General features: G+C 42.4%; 1 protein-coding gene across 5 annotated transcripts in view; it reads left to right on the top strand.

The window, feature by feature from the left end:
- LOC129818954 (DENN domain-containing protein 1A-like) overlaps window positions 1-20,685 on the top strand; it is a 160,044-nt gene that overhangs the window by 131,161 nt on the left and 8,198 nt on the right. For 3 of the 5 annotated variants that reach the window (XM_055875332.1, XM_055875333.1, XM_055875330.1), the window contains 2 exons: window positions 646-810; window positions 4,976-5,038. In XM_055875332.1, coding sequence (XP_055731307.1) covers window positions 646-810; window positions 4,976-5,038 — 228 coding nt within the window. The remainder of the gene's footprint in view (window positions 1-645; window positions 811-4,975; window positions 5,039-20,685) is intronic. The other 2 variants (XM_055875334.1, XM_055875331.1) reach the window with 1 other exon arrangement.

Below are 20,685 nucleotides of genomic sequence, written 5' to 3'. Positions count from 1 at the left end.
TCACAGAACACAACTGGCACACACACAGACACACACACACATGCACACACAAATGCGCTGCCACTCAATGGACGACAGAATTCACTCACTGATGGTTTTTCCTCTCCCACACCTGGCTGTCACTCTTCCTTCCGCTGTGTGTTCATCTCTCCAACCTGACTCTCTGTTTACCTCTCACCTCTCCAACCTGATGCCCTTAACTTGACCCTCTCAACTTGATCTTCTGTTGACCTCTCACCTCTCAACTTGACCCCTCATCTTGACACTCTCAACTTGATCCTATGTTGACCTCTCACCTCTCAACTTGACCCTTCAACTTGACAATGTTTACTTCTGGCACAATTCTGCTCCTTCATCTTGGTCCTCTCCTTCCCTCTCTCACACCCTTTCTCCAAATATGGCCCTATTCTGTTCCTTAAATCCTCTAACATCTATCTGCCCCTCTAACACCTATTTGGCCCTCCTTTTATCCTGCTTTGGCCGTCCCCTACCCTCGTACCCCTCACCTATGCCCCCCCGCCACTATAGCCCTGTAGGGCCTCCTCCCTCGACCTCCCACTCCCCCTCTCCCTGCATGGAGACCATAACCACCACTACCCCCTCCAGCCACGCCAACCTCCTCCGTATTCTTGTGCCCCTCTCCAGGAGCTGGCAGAGAACGGCTACTCCTCGACAGTGGGCACTGGTGGCACAGGAACGGGCACCGGGGAGGAGGGCACCACTGCCGGTTCGCCCACCTCCACAGACGGAAAGGACGGCAGCGCCCGCACCTGGGACGAACGGCGGCCTATCACTGTGCACTTTGGACAGGTGGGTGAGAGGAACAGGAGGGATAGAAAGGGGGTTGAGCTAGAGAGGTCAATGAGGATGTGTGTGTGTGTGTGTGTGTGTGTGTGTGTGTGTGTGTGTGTGTGTGTGTGTGTGTGTGTGTGTGTGTGTGTGTGTGTGTGTGTGTGTGTGTGTGTGTGTGTGTGTGTGTGAGAATGCCTCCTATACTGTAAGTCTGCAAAACCATAAGCAGCATATAAAACCTCTCATATCTTCAACTGATCTCTCCTCACTGACTGTTAATCTGTTGGACTGACTGTTTTAATGCTGCTATATTTAGGAATGACATATATGCTCCTAAAAAACTCTCTACTGTCCTATAGTCACAGTTGTCTATAACAGTTGTTTAATTTCCCCCAGTCTTTCCTATTTACAGTCATCGTTATAACTGTAGATATTTATATATTTCTATCTGATTAACACAGTGTGACTCCTCCTTATGCTACTGTGCTGTCAGTTCTATAATTGTATCACAATCGTTGTTATTGGTTCTCTATCGTTCCATCTCTTTTGTTGCACTCATTCCTTGTCGTTTCACACGCTCTATCATGCATGTCTCTGAGTGTCCACTCGCTCTGATCCATCCTTTGTTCCTCTTCTTAATTTGTTCCTCTTTTTCTTCTCTGCTTTGCACTTGTGTGTGTTCAGTTTATCTAGTATAAAATCAAATGGACATTTCTAAACGTAATAATACTATTGGATCTAATTTCTAAACGTAATAATACTAGTGGATCTCATTTCTAAACGTAATAATACTATTGGATCTCATTTCTAAACGTAATAATACTAGTGGATCTCATTTCTAAACCTAATAATACTAGTGGATCTCATTTCTAAACGTAATAATACTATTGGATCTAATTTCTAAACGTAATAATACTAGTGGATCTAATTTCTAAACGTAATAATACTATTGGATCTCATTTCTAAACGTAATAATACTATTGGATCTCATTTCTAAACGTAATAATACTATTGGATCTCATTTCTAAACGTAATAATACTATTGGATCTCATTTCTAAACGTAATAATACTATTGGATCTAATTTCTAAACGTAATAATACTATTGGATCTCATTTCTAAACGTAATAATACTAGTGGATCTCATTTCTAAACGTAATAATACTAGTGGATCTCATTTCTAAACGTAATAATACTATTGGATCTCATTTCTAAACGTAATAATACTAGTGGATCTAATTTCTAAACGTAATAATACTATTGGATCTAATTTCTAAACGTAATAATACTAGTGGATCTCAGTTAAACCATTTCACTAGTTAGTGTCTAGCAACCCTAACTAAGCTGGAGTGATACGTTACAGTAAACATAAAATAAATAAAAAAATCGAATCAATACTTAGTCGACATACTCCAAGACATAAAGTGTTGTTAAAGCTGTAAACAAGGAGAAGGTTAAGAGACACTCTGGTCTGAAAAGCATCTCAACCACAGTCACCCACGTTGTGTCACCATGACCACAGGGGACTCCAAGACACATCACCGTGACGATGGTGACACCGCGCTGACAGAGGACCCCGTTCATTATGTCGCTATGGTAACCCCCCCAGTAGCCCTCATGCCTCTGCCTCCTCCGCTGCTGTGAAGAGAGAAAAGAGGGGGGGTGAGAAGAGAGATGGGAGGGAGATGATACAGAGCGAGAGAGAACGTCTTTGAGGTGTTGCTCCCAGCACCATCCATCCATCTCTCTTCCTCTCATTAGAGCGCTGAATAATTAGGACACACACGTCCTCTCTCTTTCTAATATACACACACACCTGTCAGGACAACGTTCGTTAAAAGCATTGTCATCCGCAACGAGGATACAGTGTCAGTTAGCTGAGACTTTGTTCAAGGAGGGCCTAGCAACATCTGTTTTTGTGTTGGTGTGGGTACGTGGTATTGAGTGGAGGGGATGTTGTAGTGGTTGTCTAATGTGGTTGTGTGGTGGGAGTTGTCTGGTGGGGGTTGTGTGGTGGGGGTTGTGTGGTGGGAGTTGTGTGGTGGGGGTTGTCTGGTGGGAGTTGTGTGGTGGGGGTTGTGTGGTGGGAGTTGTCTGGTGGGGGTTGTGTGGTGGGAGTTGTCTGGTGGGGGTTGTGTGGTGGGGGTTGTCTGGTGGGAGTTGTGTGGTGGGAGTTGTCTGGTGGGGGTTGTGTGGTGGGGGTTGTGTGGTGGGAGTTGTCTGGTGGGGGTTGTGTGGTGGGGGTTGTGTGGTGGGAGTTGTCTGGTGGGGGTTGTGTGGTGGGAGTTGTCTGGTGGGGGTTGTGTGGTGGGGGTTGTCTGGTGGGAGTTGTCTAATGTGGTTGTGTGGTGGGAGTTGTCTGGTGGGGGTTGTGTGGTGGGGGTTGTGTGGTGGGAGTTGTCTGGTGGGGGTTGTGTGGTGGGGGTTGTCTGGTGGGGGTTGTGTGGTGGGAGTTGTCTGGTGGGGGTTGTGTGGTGGGGGTTGTCTGGTGGGGGTTGTCTGGTGGGGGTTGTGTGGTGGGAGTTGTCTGGTGGGGGTTGTGTGGTGGGGGTTGTCTGGTGGGGGTTGTGTGGTGGGAGTTGTCTGGTGGGGGTTGTGTGGTGGGGGTTGTGTGGTGGGGGTTGTCTGGTGGGAGTTGTCTGGTGGGGGTTGTGTGGTGGGAGTTGTCTGGTGGGGGTTGTCTGGTGGGGGTTGTGTGGTGGGGGTTGTGTGGTGGGGGTTGTGTGGTGGGGGTTGTGTGGTGGGAGTTGTCTGGTGGGGGTTGTCTGGTGGGGGTTGTGTGGTGGGGGTTGTGTGGTGGGGGTTGTGTGGTGGGGGTTGTGTGGTGGGAGTTGTCTGGTGGGGGTTGTGTGGTGGGGGTTGTGTGGTGAGGGTTGTGTGGTGGGAGTTGTGTGGTGGGGGTTGTGTGGTGGTGGCTGTCTGGTGGGGGTTGTGTGGTGGGGGTTGTGTGGTGGTGGTTGTCTGGTGGGGGTTGTGTGATGTGGTTGTGTGGGGAGGGTTGTGTGGTGGGGTTGTCTGATGTGGTTGGGAGGTGGGGGTTGTGTGGGGAGGGTTGTCTGATGTTGTTGTGTGGTGGGGTTGTCTGATGTGGTTGTGTGGTGGGGTTGTCTGGTGGGGGTTGTCTGATGTTGTTGTGTGGTGGGGGTTGTCTGATGTGGTTGTGTGGTGGGGGTTGTCTGATGTGGGGGTTGTCTGATGTTGTTGTGTGGTGGGGTTGTCTGATGTGGTTGTATGGTGGGGGTTTTGTGGTGGGGGTTGTCTGATGTGGTTGTGTGGTGGGGGTTGTGTGGTGGGGATTTTGTGGTGGGGGTTGTCTGATGTGGTTGTGTGGTGGGGGTTGTGTGGTGGGGGTTTTGTGGTGGGGGTTGTCTGATGTGGTTGTGTGGTGGGGGTTGTCTGATGTGGGTGTGTGGTGGGGGTTGTGTGGTGGGGGTTGTCTAATGTGGTTGTGTGGTGGGGGTTGTCTGATGTGGTTGTGTGGTGGGGGTTTTGTGGTGGGGGTTGTCTGGTGGGGGTTGTCTGATGTGGTTGTGTGGTGGGGGTTGTGTGGTGGTGGATGTCAGATGTGGTTGTGTGGTGGGGGTTGTGGGTTGTGTGGTGGGGGTTGAGTAGGTGGGGTTTGTGTGATGTGGTTGTGTGGTGGGGGTTGTGTAGGTGGGGGTTGTCTGGTTGGTGTTGTGTGGTGGGGGTTGTCTGATGTGGTTGTCTGGTGGGGGTTGTCTGATGTGGGGGTTTGTGGTGTGGTTGTGTGGTGGGGGTTGTCTGATGTGGTTGTGTGGTGGGGGTTGTCTGATGTGGTTGTGTTGTGGGTTGTGTGGTGGGGGTTGTCTGATGTGGTTGTGTGGTGGGGGTTGTCTGATGTGGTTGTGTGGTGGGGGTTGTGTGGTGGGGGTTGTGTGGTGGGGGTTGTGTGGTGGGGGTTGTCTGTGGGGGTTGTGTGGTGGGTTGTGTGGTGGTGGTTGTGTGGTGGTGGTTGTGTGGTGGGGGTTGTGTATTGTCAGGCAGGGATGCAGACTAAATAAGGAATATGTGAGACTGTGGGTCACTCCATCTGAAGATTAAACAATTATATACATGTAATGTGTGTGTGTATGTGCATGCATATACAGAATGTTTGTGTGTGTACATTATCATGTCCCTCCATTGCTATTTATGTGTGTGACCCCTGGGTGTCTCTGGTGCAGCCCCTCCGAGAGCCTCCCGCTCGGCCCCCTCCTCCCAGGTTCCAATGCGGCAACTCGCGGCCCGTGAGTACCTGCCCACTCTACCCCTCTACCTTTCGTCTCTGGCCTTGGCACCTGAGTTTGTGATTTGGAGTTTGTGCGTGCGTGCTTATCGACTGGTATACTGTCAGAGTATGCGTCACACGTATGTTCCATCTATCATGCTGTGCTCTCAGAGTTACAGGGTGACCTTTGAACGGCAGGTAGCCGAAAGGTTACTGAAAGGTTACTGGTTCAAATCCCCGAGCCGGCAAGGTGGAAAAATCTGCCGTTCTGCCCTTGAACAAGGCAGTTAACCCAAAACAATAACTGCTACCCAGGTGCCGATGACATGGATGTCGATTAACAGCGGTTGGTTTAAATCTGGAAGACACATTTCAGTTGAATGCATTCAGTTGGAAAACTGACTAGGTATCCCCCTTTCCTTTCCTTAACCTAACGTTGACTGGAGAGACTAATCCACTCCTATTCATTCACCTGATCTTTCTGCTCTGTTTCAGTGTGTATACCTGAGGTACCTCCTGTGTGCGTGAGTGACCTCTGGTGCACAGCTCTTCAACAGTTACTTAAACTCATGGCTGCTAAGCCACTGTCCTATGTTACACTGGCCTGAGCTATTTCTCTGGAGCTTCTGTAATGCTTCTTTTCACATTTCCCTTCAATCCTAGGCCTGGTCCCGAGGACCCACATGCTTTGGTTCCATCCCAGCGATTACTGATTTAATAAAAGGGCTTAATGACTATTTGAAGAATAGGTTTATTAGTGCCAGGCGGGAAGAAAAGCCTGCACACCCTCTAGATATCCCAGGGTTGATGAACACTGCTCTATCGGGCAATGTCTAGTTTATCTACTGCAGAATCTGACACCTATATCACTGCATGAGTCTTTAATATCTATCATCCTTGCAACGTGTTTTAAAGCAAAAATCCATATTTTCAGCGTCTTTTTATAATATCTATATTTCTGTCTGAGATGAATTAGCATGTTTACTATCATTACATATTCCTATAAAGGAGTGATGTGAGCTTAACACCAAGTCTTTTCTAATGGCTTTTGAATAGAAAGACACATTTAATGGTACGTTTTAGAGCGTCCACAGTGAAGTACATGACCATATTTATCCCTACAGTTGTGGCACAACAGATGGCAAGAGTAGTGAGTATTCAATACACAATTGAGTTTATTCCTCGTTCTAAAGATCCTTAAGAAAAGGTGTCATCATTCGTCGTGCAATGATGAAGAAGCTCCCCCTATCTCTCTCACACACACACACACACACACACACACACACACACACACACACACACACACACACACACACACACACACACACACACACACACACACACACACACACACACACACACACACACACACACACACACACTCACACACACACACAACCCCCCCATGACCTCCCTCCCTGCTCAGGATTAATTAAGCCTTTCACTTTTTACACCCATCCCTCTCTTCTTCCTCCTCTCACTCCCTACCTCGCTACTGTTTCCCAGACTCTATTGTTTCCCAGGCTCTATAGTTTCCCAGGCTCTATTGTTCCCCAGTTTCTATTGTTTCTCAGACTATATTGTTTCCCAGACTCTATTGTTTCCCAGACTCTATTGTTTCCCAGACTCTATTGTTTCCCAGATACTGTTTCCCAGACTCTATTGTTCCCCAGTTTCTATTGTTTCTCAGACTATATTGTTTCCCAGACTCTATTGTTTCCCAGTCTCTATTGTTTCCCAGTCTCTATTTTTTCCCAGACTATATTGTTTCCCAGACTCTATTGTTTCCCAGTCTCTATTGTTTCCCAGTCTCTATTTTTTCCCAGACTATATTGTTTCCCAGACTCTATTGTTTCCCAGTCTCTATTGTTTCCCAGTCTCTATTTTTCCCCAGACTATATTTTTTCCCAGACTATATTGTTTCCCAGACTCTATTGTTTCCCAGACTCTATTGTTTCCCAGACTCTATTGTTTCCCAGACTCTATTGTTTCCCAGACTCTATTGTTTCCCAGACTCTATTGTTTCCCAGACTCTATTGTTTCCCAGACTCTATTGTTCCCCAGACTCTATTGTTTCCCAGGCTCTATTGTTTCCCAGGCTCTATAGTTTCCCAGGCTCTATTGTTTCCCAGGCTCTATTGTTTCCCAGGCTCTATTGTTTCCCAGGCTCTATTGTTTCCCAGGCTCTATTGTTCCCCAGTTTCTATTGTTTCCCCAGACTATGTTGTTTCCCAGACTATGTTGTTTCCCAGACTATATTGTTTCCCAGACTCTATTGTTTCCCAGTTTCTATTGTTTCCAAGACTCTATTGTTTCCCAGACTCTATTGTTTCCCCAGTTTCTATTGTTTCCCAGACTATATTGTTTCCCAGACTCTATTGTTTCCCAGACTATATTGTTTCCCAGACTATATTGTTTCCCAGTTTCTATTGTTTCCCAGGCTATATTGTTTCCCAGACTCTATTGTTTCCCAGACTCTATTGTTTTTCCCAGACTATATTGTTTCCCAGTCTCTATTGTTTCCCGGACTATATTGTTTCCCAGACTATATTGTTTCCCAGACTATATTGTTTCCCAGACTATATTGTTTCCCAGACTATATTGTTTCCCAGTTTCTATTGTTTCCCAGTCTCTATTGTTTCCCAGTTTCTATTGTTTCCCAGACTATATTGTTTCCCAGACTATATTGTTTCCCAGACTATATTGTTTCCCAGTCTCTATTGTTTCCCAGACTATATTGTTTCCCAGACTATATTGTTTCCCAGTTTCTATTGTTTCCCAGACTATATTGTTTCCCAGTTTCTATTGTTTCCCAGACTATATTGTTTCCCAGACTATATTGTTTCCCAGACTATATTGTTTCCCAGTTTCTATTGTTTCCCAGACTATATTGTTTCCCAGGCTACATTGTTTCCCAGACTATATTGTTTCCCAGACTATATTGTTTCCCAGACTATATTGTTTCCCAGACTCTATTGTTTCCCAGACTCTATTGTTTCCCAGACTCTATTGTTCCCCAGGCTCTATTGTTCCCCAGGCTCTATTGTTTCCCAGGCTCTATTGTTTCCCAGACTCTATTGTTTCCCAGACTCTATTGTTTCCCAGACTATATTGTTTCCCAGACTCTATTGTTTCCCAGTCTCTATTGTTTCCCAGTCTCTATTGTTTCCCAGACTCTATTGTTTCCCAGACTCTATTGTTTCCCAGACTCTATTGTTTCCCAGACTCTATTGTTTCCCAGACTCTATTGTTTCCCAGACTCTATTGTTTCCCAGACTATATTGTTTCCCAGACTATATTGTTTCCCAGACTCTATTGTTTCCCAGACTCTATTGTTTCCCAGACTCTATTGTTTCCCAGACTATATTGTTCCCCAGATACTGTTTCCCAGACTATATTGTTCCCCAGATACTGTTTCCCAGGCTATATTGTTTCCCAAACTCTATTGTTTCCCAGACTCTATTGTTTCCCAGACTAAATTGTTTCCCAGACTCTATTGTTTCCCAGACTCTATTGTTTCCCAGACTCTATTGTTTCCCAGACTCTATTGTTTCCCAGACTCTATTGTTTCCCAGACTCTATTGTTTCCCAGACTATATTGTTTCCCAGATTATATTGTTGCCCGGACTATATTGTTTCCCAGACTATATTGTTTCCCAGACTATATTGTTTCCCAGACTATATTGTTTCCCAGACTATATTGTTTCCCAGACTATATTGTTTCCCAGACTATATTGTTTCCCAGTTTCTATTGTTTCCCAGTCTCTATTGTTTCCCAGTTTCTATTGTTTCCCAGACTATATTGTTTCCCAGACTCTATTGTTTCCCAGACTCTATTGTTTCCCAGATAATGTTTCCCAGGCTATATTGTTTCCCAGACTATATTGTTTCCCAGACTCTATTGTTTCCCAGACTCTATTGTTTCCCAGACTATATTGTTCCCCAGATACTGTTTCCCAGACTCTATTGTTTCCCAGACTCTATTGTTTCCCAGACTCTATTGTTTCCCAGTCTCTATTGTTTCCCAGACTCTATTGTTTCCCAGACTATATTGTTCCCCAGATACTGTTTCCCAGACTATATTGTTTCCCAGACTATATTGTTTCCCAGATACTGTTTCCCAGACTATATTGTTTCCCAGACTATATTGTTTCCCAGACTATATTGTTTCCCAGACTCTATTGTTTCCCAGACTATATTGTTTCCCAGACTATATTGTTTCCCAGACAATATTGTTTCCCAGACAATATTGTTTCCCAGACTATATTGTTTCCCAGACTATATCGTTTCCCAGACTATATCGTTTCCCAGACTATATCGTTTCCCAGACTCTATTGTTTCCCAGACTCTATTGTTTCCCAGACTATATTGTTTCCCAGATACTGTTTCCCAGACTCTATTGTTTCCCAGACTATATTGTTTCCCAGACTATATTGTTTCCCAGATACTGTTTCCCAGACTATATTGTTTCCCAGTCTATATTGTTTCCCAGACTCTATTGTTTCCCAGACTCTATTGTTTCCCAGACTCTATTGTTTCCCAGACTCTATTGTTTCCCAGACTCTATTTTTTCCCAGACTCTATTGTTTCCCAGACTCTATTGTTTCCCAGACTCTATTGTTTCCCAGACTCTATTGTTTCCCAGACTCTATTGTTTCCCAGAGTATATTGTTTCCCAGACTCTATTGTTTCCCAGACTCTATTGTTTCCCAGACTCTATTGTTTCCCAGACTCTATTGTTTCCCAGACTCTATTGTTCCCCAGACTCTATTGTTCCCCAGTTTCTATTGTTCCCCAGTTTCTATTGTTTCCCAGGCTCTATAGTTTCCCAGGCTCTATTGTTTCCCAGGCTCTATTGTTTCCCAGGCTCTATTGTTTCCCAGGCTCTATTGTTTCCCAGGCTCTATTGTTCCCCAGTTTCTATTGTTTCCTAGACTATGTTGTTTCCCAGACTATGTTGTTTCCCAGACTATATTATTTCCCAGACTATATTATTTCCCAGACTATATTATTTCCCAGACTATATTGTTTCCCAGACTATATTGTTTCCCAGACTATATTGTTTCCCAGACTATATTGTTTCCCAGACTATATTGTTTCCCAGTTTCTATTGTTTCCCAGACTATATTGTTTACCAGCCTATATTGTTTCCCAGACTCTATTGTTTCCCAGACTATATTGTTTCCCAGACTCTATTGTTCCCCTGACTCTATTGTTTCCCATACTATATTGTTTCCCATACTATATTGTTTCCCAGACTCTATTGTTTCCCAGACTCTATTGTTTCCCAGACTCTATTGTTTCCCAGACTCTATTGTTTCCCAGACTCTATTATTTCCCAGACTATATTGTTTCCCAGACTATATTGTTTCCCAGACTATATTGTTTCCCAGATACTGTTTCCCAGACTATATTGTTTCCCAGACTATATTGTTTCCCAGACTCTAATGTTTCCCAGACTCTATTGTTTCCCAGACTATATTGTTTCCCAGTCTCTATTGTTTCCCAGTCTCTATTGTTTCCCAGTCTCTATTGTTTCCCAGACTCTATTGTTTCCCAGACTCTATTGTTTCCCAGACTCTATTGTTTCCCAGATACTGTTTCCCAGATACTGTTTCCCAGATACTGTTTCCCAGACTCTATTGTTTCCCAGTCTCTATTGTTTCCCAGACTCTATTGTTTCCCAGTCTCTATTGTTTCCCAGTCTCTATTGTTTCCCAGACTATATTGTTTCCCAGACTCTATTGTTTCCCAGTCTCTATTGTTTCCCAGTCTCTATTTTTCCCCAGACTATATTTTTTCCCAGACTATATTGTTTCCCAGACTCTATTGTTTCCCAGACTCTATTGTTTCCCAGACTCTATTGTTCCCCAGACTCTATTGTTCCCCAGTTTCTATTGTTCCCCAGTTTCTATTGTTTCCCAGGCTCTATAGTTTCCCAGGCTCTATTGTTTCCCAGGCTCTATTGTTTCCCAGGCTCTATTGTTTCCCAGGCTCTATTGTTTCCCAGGCTCTATTGTTCCCCAGTTTCTATTGTTTCCTAGACTATGTTGTTTCCCAGACTATGTTGTTTCCCAGACTATATTATTTCCCAGACTATATTATTTCCCAGACTATATTGTTTCCCAGACTATATTGTTTCCCAGACTATATTGTTTCCCAGACTATATTGTTTCCCAGACTATATTGTTTCCCAGACTATATTGTTTCCCAGTTTCTTTTGTTTCCCAGACTATATTGTTTACCAGCCTATATTGTTTCCCAGACTCTATTGTTTCCCAGACTCTATTGTTTCCCAGACTCTATTGTTCCCCTGACTCTATTGTTTCCCATACTATATTGTTTCCCATACTATATTGTTTCCCAGACTCTATTGTTTCCCAGACTCTATTGTTTCCCAGACTCTATTGTTTCCCAGACTCTATTGTTTCCCAGACTCTATTGTTTCCCAGACTCTATTATTTCCCAGACTATATTGTTTCCCAGACTATATTGTTTCCCAGACTATATTGTTTCCCAGATACTGTTTCCCAGACTAAATTGTTTCCCAGACTATATTGTTTCCCAGACTCTAATGTTTCCCAGACTCTATTGTTTCCCAGACTATATTGTTTCCCAGTCTCTATTGTTTCCCAGTCTCTATTGTTTCCCAGTCTCTATTGTTTCCCAGACTCTATTGTTTCCCAGACTCTATTGTTTCCCAGACTCTATTGTTTCCCAGATACTGTTTCCCAGATACTGTTTCCCAGATACTGTTTCCCAGACTCTATTGTTTCCCAGTCTCTATTGTTTCCCAGACTCTATTGTTTCCCAGTCTCTATTGTTTCCCAGTCTCTATTGTTTCCCAGACTATATTGTTTCCCAGACTCTATTGTTTCCCAGTCTCTATTGTTTCCCAGTCTCTATTTTTCCCCAGACTATATTTTTTCCCAGACTATATTGTTTCCCAGACTCTATTGTTTCCCAGACTCTATTGTTTCCCAGACTCTATTGTTTCCCAGACTCTATTGTTTCCCAGACTCTATTGTTTCCCAGACTCTATTGTTTCCCAGACTCTATTGTTCCCCAGGCTCTATTGTTTCCCAGGCTCTATAGTTTCCCAGGCTCTATAGTTTCCCAGGCTCTATAGTTTCCCAGGCTCTATTGTTTCCCAGGCTCTATTGTTTCCCAGGCTCTATTGTTTCCCAGGCTCTATTGTTTCCCAGGCTCTATTGTTTCCCAGGCTCTATTGTTTCCCAGGCTCTATTTTTTCCCCAGACTATGTTGTTTCCCAGACTATGTTGTTTCCCAGACTATATTGTTTCCCAGACTCTATTGTTGCCCAGTTTCTATTGTTTCCAAGACTCTATTGTTTCCCAGACTCTATTGTTTCCCAGACTCTATTGTTTCCCCAGTTTCTATTGTTTCCCAGACTATATTGTTTCCCAGACTCTATTGTTTCCCAGACTCTATTGTTCCCCAGACTATATTGTTTCCCAGACTATATTGTTTCCCAGTTTCTATTGTTTCCCAGGCTATATTGTTTCCCAGACTCTATTGTTTCCCAGACTCTATTGTTTTTCCCAGACTATATTGTTTCCCAGTCTCTATTGTTTCCCGGACTATATTGTTTCCCAGACTATATTGTTTCCCAGACTATATTGTTTCCCAGACTCTATTGTTTCCCAGACTATATTGTTTCCCAGTTTCTATTGTTTCCCAGTCTCTATTGTTTCCCAGTTTCTATTGTTTCCCAGACTATATTGTTTCCCAGACTATATTGTTTCCCAGACTATATTGTTTCCCAGTCTCTATTGTTTCCCAGACTCTATTGTTTCCCAGTTTCTATTGTTTCCCAGACTATATTGTTTCCCAGTTTCTATTGTTTCCCAGACTATATTGTTTCCCAGACTATATTGTTTCCCAGACTATATTGTTTCCCAGTTTCTATTGTTTCCCAGACTATATTGTTTCCCAGGCTACATTGTTTCCCAGACTATATTGTTTCCCAGACTATATTGTTTCCCAGACTCTATTGTTTCCCAGACTCTATTGTTTCCCAGACTCTATTGTTCCCCAGGCTCTATTGTTCCCCAGGCTCTATTGTTTCCCAGGCTCTATTGTTTCCCAGACTCTATTGTTTCCCAGACTATATTGTTTCCCAGACTATATTGTTTCCCAGTCTCTATTGTTTCCCAGTCTCTATTGTTTCCCAGACTCTATTGTTTCCCAGACTCTATTGTTTCCCAGACTCTATTGTTTCCCAGACTCTATTGTTTCCCAGACTCTATTGTTTCCCAGACTCTATTGTTTCCCAGGCTCTATTGTTTCCCAGGCTCTATTGTTTCCCAGGCTCTATTGTTCCCCAGTTTCTATTGTTTCCTAGACTATGTTGTTTCCCAGACTATGTTGTTTCCCAGACTATATTATTTCCCAGACTATATTATTTCCCAGACTATATTATTTCCCAGACTATATTGTTTCCCAGACTATATTGTTTCCCAGACTATATTGTTTCCCAGACTATATTGTTTCCCAGACTATATTGTTTCCCAGTTTCTATTGTTTCCCAGACTATATTGTTTACCAGCCTATATTGTTTCCCAGACTCTATTGTTTCCCAGACTCTATTGTTTCCCAGACTCTATTGTTCCCCTGACTCTATTGTTTCCCATACTATATTGTTTCCCATACTATATTGTTTCCCAGACTCTATTGTTTCCCAGACTCTATTGTTTCCCAGACTCTATTGTTTCCCAGACTCTATTGTTTCCCAGACTCTATTGTTTCCCAGACTCTATTGTTTCCCAGACTCTATTATTTCCCAGACTATATTGTTTCCCAGACTATATTGTTTCCCAGACTATATTGTTTCCCAGATACTGTTTCCCAGACTATATTGTTTCCCAGACTATATTGTTTCCCAGACTCTAATGTTTCCCAGACTCTATTGTTTCCCAGACTATATTGTTTCCCAGTCTCTATTGTTTCCCAGTCTCTATTGTTTCCCAGTCTCTATTGTTTCCCAGACTCTATTGTTTCCCAGACTCTATTGTTTCCCAGACTCTATTGTTTCCCAGATACTGTTTCCCAGATACTGTTTCCCAGATACTGTTTCCCAGACTCTATTGTTTCCCAGACTATATTGTTTCCCAGTCTCTATTGTTTCCCAGTCTCCATTGTTTCCCAGTCTCTATTGTTTCCCAGACTCTATTGTTTCCCAGACTCTATTGTTTCCCAGACTCTATTGTTTCCCAGATACTGTTTCCCAGATACTGTTTCCCAGATACTGTTTCCCAGACTCTATTGTTTCCCAGTCTCTATTGTTTCCCAGACTCTATTGTTTCCCAGTCTCTATTGTTTCCCAGTCTCTATTGTTTCCCAGACTATATTGTTTCCCAGACTCTATTGTTTCCCAGTCTCTATTGTTTCCCAGTCTCTATTTTTTCCCAGACTATATTTTTTCCCAGACTATATTGTTTCCCAGACTCTATTGTTTCCCAGACTCTATTGTTTCCCAGACTCTATTGTTTCCCAGACTCTATTGTTTCCCAGACTCTATTGTTTCCCAGACTCTATTGTTTCCCAGACTCTATTGTTTCCCAGACTCTATTGTTCCCCAGGCTCTATTGTTTCCCAGGCTCTATAGTTTCCCAGGCTCTATAGTTTCCCAGGCTCTATAGTTTCCCAGGCTCTATAGTTTCCCAGGCTCTATTGTTTCCCAGGCTCTATTGTTTCCCAGGCTCTATTGTTTCCCAGGCTCTATTGTTTCCCAGGCTCTATTGTTTCCCAGGCTCTATTTTTTCCCCAGACTATGTTGTTTCCCAGACTATGTTGTTTCCCAGACTATATTGTTTCCCAGACTCTATTGTTTCCCAGTTTCTATTGTTTCCAAGACTCTATTGTTTCCCAGACTCTATTGTTTCCCAGACTCTATTGTTTCCCCAGTTTCTATTGTTTCCCAGACTATATTGTTTCCCAGACTCTATTGTTTCCCAGACTCTATTGTTCCCCAGACTATATTGTTTCCCAGACTATATTGTTTCCCAGTTTCTATTGTTTCCCAGGCTATATTGTTTCCCAGACTCTATTGTTTCCCAGACTCTATTGTTTTTCCCAGACTATATTGTTTCCCAGTCTCTATTGTTTCCCGGACTATATTGTTTCCCAGACTATATTGTTTCCCAGACTATATTGTTTCCCAGACTCTATTGTTTCCCAGACTATATTGTTTCCCAGACTATATTGTTTCCCAGTTTCTATTGTTTCCCAGTCTCTATTGTTTCCCAGTTTCTATTGTTTCCCAGACTATATTGTTTCCCAGACTATATTGTTTCCCAGACTATATTGTTTCCCAGTCTCTATTGTTTCCCAGACTCTATTGTTTCCCAGTTTCTATTGTTTCCCAGACTATATTGTTTCCCAGTTTCTATTGTTTCCCAGACTATATATTTTCCCAGACTATATTGTTTCCCAGACTATATTGTTTCCCAGTTTCTATTGTTTCCCAGACTATATTGTTTCCCAGGCTACATTGTTTCCCAGACTATATTGTTTCCCAGACTATATTGTTTCCCAGACTCTATTGTTTCCCAGACTCTATTGTTTCCCAGACTCTATTGTTCCCCAGGCTCTATTGTTCCCCAGGCTCTATTGTTTCCCAGGCTCTATTGTTTCCCAGACTCTATTGTTTCCCAGACTATATTGTTTCCCAGACTATATTGTTTCCCAGTCTCTATTGTTTCCCAGTCTCTATTGTTTCCCAGACTCTATTGTTTCCCAGACTCTATTGTTTCCCAGACTCTATTGTTTCCCAGACTCTATTGTTTCCCAGACTCTATTGTTTCCCAGACTCTATTGTTTCCCAGACTCTATTGTTTCCCAGACTCTATTGTTTCCCAGACTCTATTGTTTCCCAGACTATTGTTTCCCTGACTATATTGTTTCCCAGACTCTATTGTTTCCCAGACTCTATTGTTTCCCAGACTCTATTGTTTCCCAGACTATATTGTTCCCCAGATACTGTTTCCCAGACTATATTGTTCCCCAGATACTGTTTCCCAGGCTATATTGTTTCCCAAACTCTATTGTTTCCCAAACTCTATTGTTTCCCAGTTTCTATTGTTTCCCAGACTATATTGTTTCCCAGACTCCATTGTTTCCCAGACTCTATTGTTTCCCAGACTCTATTGTTTCCCAGACTCTATTGTTTCCCAGTCTCTATTGTTTCCCAGACTATATTGTTCCCCAGATACTGTTTCCCAGACTATATTGTTTCCCAGACTCTATTGTTTCCTAGACTATATTGTTTCCCAGACTATATTGTTTCCCAGTCTATATTGTTTCCCAGACAATATTGTTTCCCAGACAATATTGTTTCCCAGACTATATTGTTTCCCAGATACTGTTTCCCAGACTATATCGTTTCCCAGACTCTATTGTTTCCCAGACTCTATTGTTTCCCAGACTATATTGTTTCCCAGATACTGTTTCCCAGACTCTATTGTTTCCCAGACTCTATTGTTTCCCAGACTATATTGTTTCCCAGATACTGTTTCCCAGACTATATTGTTTCCCAGACAATATTGTTTCCCAGACTCTATTGTTTCCCAGACTCTATTGTTTCCCAGACTCTATTGTTTCCCAGATACTGTTTCCCAGATACTGTTTCCCAGACTCTATTGTTTCCCAGTCTCTATTGTTTCCCAGACTCTATTGTTTCCCAGTCTCTATTGTTTCCCAGTCTCTATTTTTTCCCAGACTATATTGTTTCCCAGACTCTATTGTTTCCCAGTCTCTATTGTTTCCCAGTCTCTATTGTTTCCCAGTCTCTATTTTTCCCCAGACTATATTTTTTCCCAGACTATATTGTTTCCCAGACTCTATTGTTTCCCAGACTCTATTGTTTCCCAGACTCTATTGTTTCCCAGACTCTATTGTTTCCCAGACTCTATTGTTTCCCAGACTCTATTGTTTCCCAGACTCTATTGTTTCCCAGACTCTATTGTTCCCCAGACTCTATTGTTCCCCAGTTTCTATTGTTTCCCAGGCTCTATAGTTTCCCAGGCTCTATTGTTTCCCAGGCTCTATTGTTTCCCAGGCTCTATTGTTTCCCAGGCTCTATTGTTTCCCAGGCTCTATTGTTTCCCAGGCTCTATTGTTTCCCAGGCTCTATTGTTTCCCAGGCTCTATTGTTTCCCCAGACTATGTTGTTTCCCAGACTATGTTGTTTCCCAGACTATATTGTTTCCCAGACTCTATTGTTTCCCAGTTTCTATTGTTTCCAAGACTCTATTGTTTCCCAGACTCTATTGTTTCCCAGACTCTATTGTTTCCCCAGTTTCTATTGTTTCCCAGACTATATTGTTTCCCAGACTCTATTGTTTCCCAGACTCTATTGTTTCCCAGACTATATTGTTTCCCAGACTATATTGTTTCCCAGTTTCTATTGTTTCCCAGGCTATATTGTTTCCCAAACTCTATTGTTTCCCAGACTCTATTGTTTTTCCCAGACTATATTGTTTCCCAGTCTCTATTGTTTCCCGGACTATATTGTTTCCCAGACTATATTGTTTCCCAGACTATATTGTTTCCCAGACTCTATTGTTTCCCAGACTATATTGTTTCCCAGACTATATTGTTTCCCAGTTTCTATTGTTTCCCAGTCTCTATTGTTTCCCAGTTTCTATTGTTTCCCAGTTTCTATTGTTTCCCAGACTATATTGTTTCCCAGACTATATTGTTTCCCAGACTATATTGTTTCCCAGTCTCTATTGTTTCCCAGACTATATTGTTTCCCAGTTTCTATTGTTTCCCAGACTATATTGTTTCCCAGTTTCTATTGTTTCCCAGACTATATTGTTTCCCAGACTATATTGTTTCCCAGACTATATTGTTTCCCAGTTTCTATTGTTTCCCAGACTATATTGTTTCCCAGGCTACATTGTTTCCCAGACTATATTGTTTCCCAGACTATATTGTTTCCCAGACTCTATTGTTTCCCAGACTCTATTGTTTCCCAGACTCTATTGTTCCCCAGGCTCTATTGTTCCCCAGGCTCTATTGTTTCCCAGGCTCTATTGTTTCCCAGGCTCTATTGTTTCCCAGACTCTATTGTTTCCCAGACTATATTGTTTCCCAGACTATATTGTTTCCCAGTCTCTATTGTTTCCCAGTCTCTATTGTTTCCCAGACTCTATTGTTTCCCAGACTCTATTGTTTCCCAGACTCTATTGTTTCCCAGACTCTATTGTTTCCCAGACTCTATTGTTTCCCAGACTCTATTGTTTCCCAGACTCTATTGTTTCCCAGACTCTATTGTTTCCCAGACTCTATTGTTTCCCAGACTCTATTGTTTCCCTGACTATATTGTTTCCCAGACTCTATTGTTTCCCAGACTCTATTGTTTCCCAGACTATATTGTTCCCCAGATACTGTTTCCCAGACTATATTGTTCCCCAGATACTGTTTCCCAGGCTATATTGTTTCCCAGGCTATATTGTTTCCCAAACTCTATTGTTTCCCAAACTCTATTGTTTCCCAGACTCTATTGTTTCCCAGACTATATTGTTTCCCAGACTCTAATGTTTCCCAGACTCTATTGTTTCCCAGACTCTATTGTTTCCCAGACTCTATTGTTTCCCAGACTCTATTGTTTCCCAGTCTCTATTGTTGCCCAGACTATATTGTTCCCCAGACTATATTGTTCCCCAGATACTGTTTCCCAGACTCTATTGTTTCCCAGACTCTATTGTTTCCCAGACTATATTGTTTCCCAGATTACTGTTTCCCAGACTATATTGTTTCCCGGACTATATTGTTTCCCAGACTATATTGTTTCCCAGACTATATTGTTTCCCAGACTATATTGTTTCCCAGACTATATTGTTTCCCAGACTATATTGTTTCCCAGTTTCTATTGTTTCCCAGTCTCTATTGTTTCCCAGTTTCTATTGTTTCCCAGACTATATTGTTTCCCAGACTCTATTGTTTCCCAGACTCTATTGTTTCCCAGATAATGTTTCCCAGGCTATATTGTTTCCCAGGCTATATTGTTTCCCAGACTATATTGTTTCCCAGACTCTATTGTTTCCCAGACTCTATTGTTTCCCAGACTATATTGTTCCCCAGATACTGTTTCCCAGACTCTATTGTTTTTCAGACTCTATTGTTTCCCAGACTCTATTGTTTCCCAGACTCCATTGTTTCCCAGACTCTATTGTTTCCCAGACTCTATTGTTTCCCAGACTCTATTGTTTCCCAGACTCTATTGTTTCCCAGACTCTATTGTTTCCCAGTCTCTATTGTTTCCCAGACTATATTGTTCCCCAGATACTGTTTCCCAGACTATATTGTTTCCCAGACTATATTGTTTCCCAGATACTGTTTCCCAGATTATATTGTTTCCCAGACTCTATTGTTTCCTAGACTATATTGTTTCCCAGACTATATTGTTTCCCAGTCTATATTGTTTTCCAGACAATATTGTTTCCCAGACAATATTGTTTCCCAGACTATATTGTTTCCCAGATACTGTTTCCCAGACTATATCGTTTCCCAGACTCTATTGTTTCCCAGACTCTATTGTTTCCCAGACTATATTGTTTCCCAGATACTGTTTCCCAGACTCTATTGTTTCCCAGACTCTATTGTTTCCCAGACTATATTGTTTCCCAGATACTGTTTCCCAGACTATATTGTTTCCCAGACTATATTGTTTCCCAGACTCTATTGTTTCCCAGACTCTATTGTTTCCCAGACTCTATTGTTTCCCAGACTCTATTGTTTCCCAGACTCTATTGTTTCCCAGACTATATTGTTTTCCAGACTCTATTGTTTCCCAGTCTCTATTGTTTCCCAGACTCTATTGTTTTCCAGTCTCTATTGTTTCCCAGTCTCTATTGTTTCCCAGTATCTATTGTTTCCCAGACTCTATTGTTTCCCAGTCTCTATTGTTTCCCACTTTCTATTGTTTCCCAGTCTCTATTGTTTCCCAGACTATATTGTTTCCCAGGCTATATTGTTTCCCAGTCTCTATTGTTTCCCAGTCTCTATTATTTCCCAGACTCTATTGTTTCCCGAACTATATTGTTTCCCCAGACTATATTGTTTCCCAGTCTCTATTGTTTCCCAGTCTCTATTGTTCCCCAGATACTGTTTCCCAGTCTCTATTGTTTCCTAGTCTCTATTGTTTCCCAGACTATATTGTTTCCCAGTCTATATTGTTTCCCAGACAATATTGTTTCCCAGACTATATTGTTTACCAGACTATATTGTTTCCCAGATACTGTTTCCCAGACTATATCGTTTCCCAGACTCTATTGTTTCCCAGACTCTATTGTTTCCCAGACTATATTGTTTCCCAGATACTGTTTCCCCGACTATATTGTTTCCCAGACTATATTGTTTCCCAGACTATATTGTTTCCCAGACTCTATTGTTTCCTAGACTATATTGTTTCCTAGACTATATTGTTTCCCAGACTATATTGTTTCCCAGTCTATATTGTTTCCCAGACAATATTGTTTCCCAGACTATATTGTTTACCAGACTATATTGTTTCCCAGATACTGTTTCCCAGACTATATCGTTTCCCAGACTCTATTGTTTCCCAGACTCTATTGTTTCCCAGACTCTATTGTTTCCCAGACTATATTGTTTCCCAGACTCTATTGTTTCCCAGACTAT

Source organism: Salvelinus fontinalis, chromosome 21 (genome assembly GCF_029448725.1).
Source record: "Salvelinus fontinalis isolate EN_2023a chromosome 21, ASM2944872v1, whole genome shotgun sequence".
In the NCBI taxonomy this organism is placed as follows: domain Eukaryota; kingdom Metazoa; phylum Chordata; class Actinopteri; order Salmoniformes; family Salmonidae; genus Salvelinus; species Salvelinus fontinalis.
This window is presented reverse-complemented; position numbering and strand designations above follow the sequence as displayed.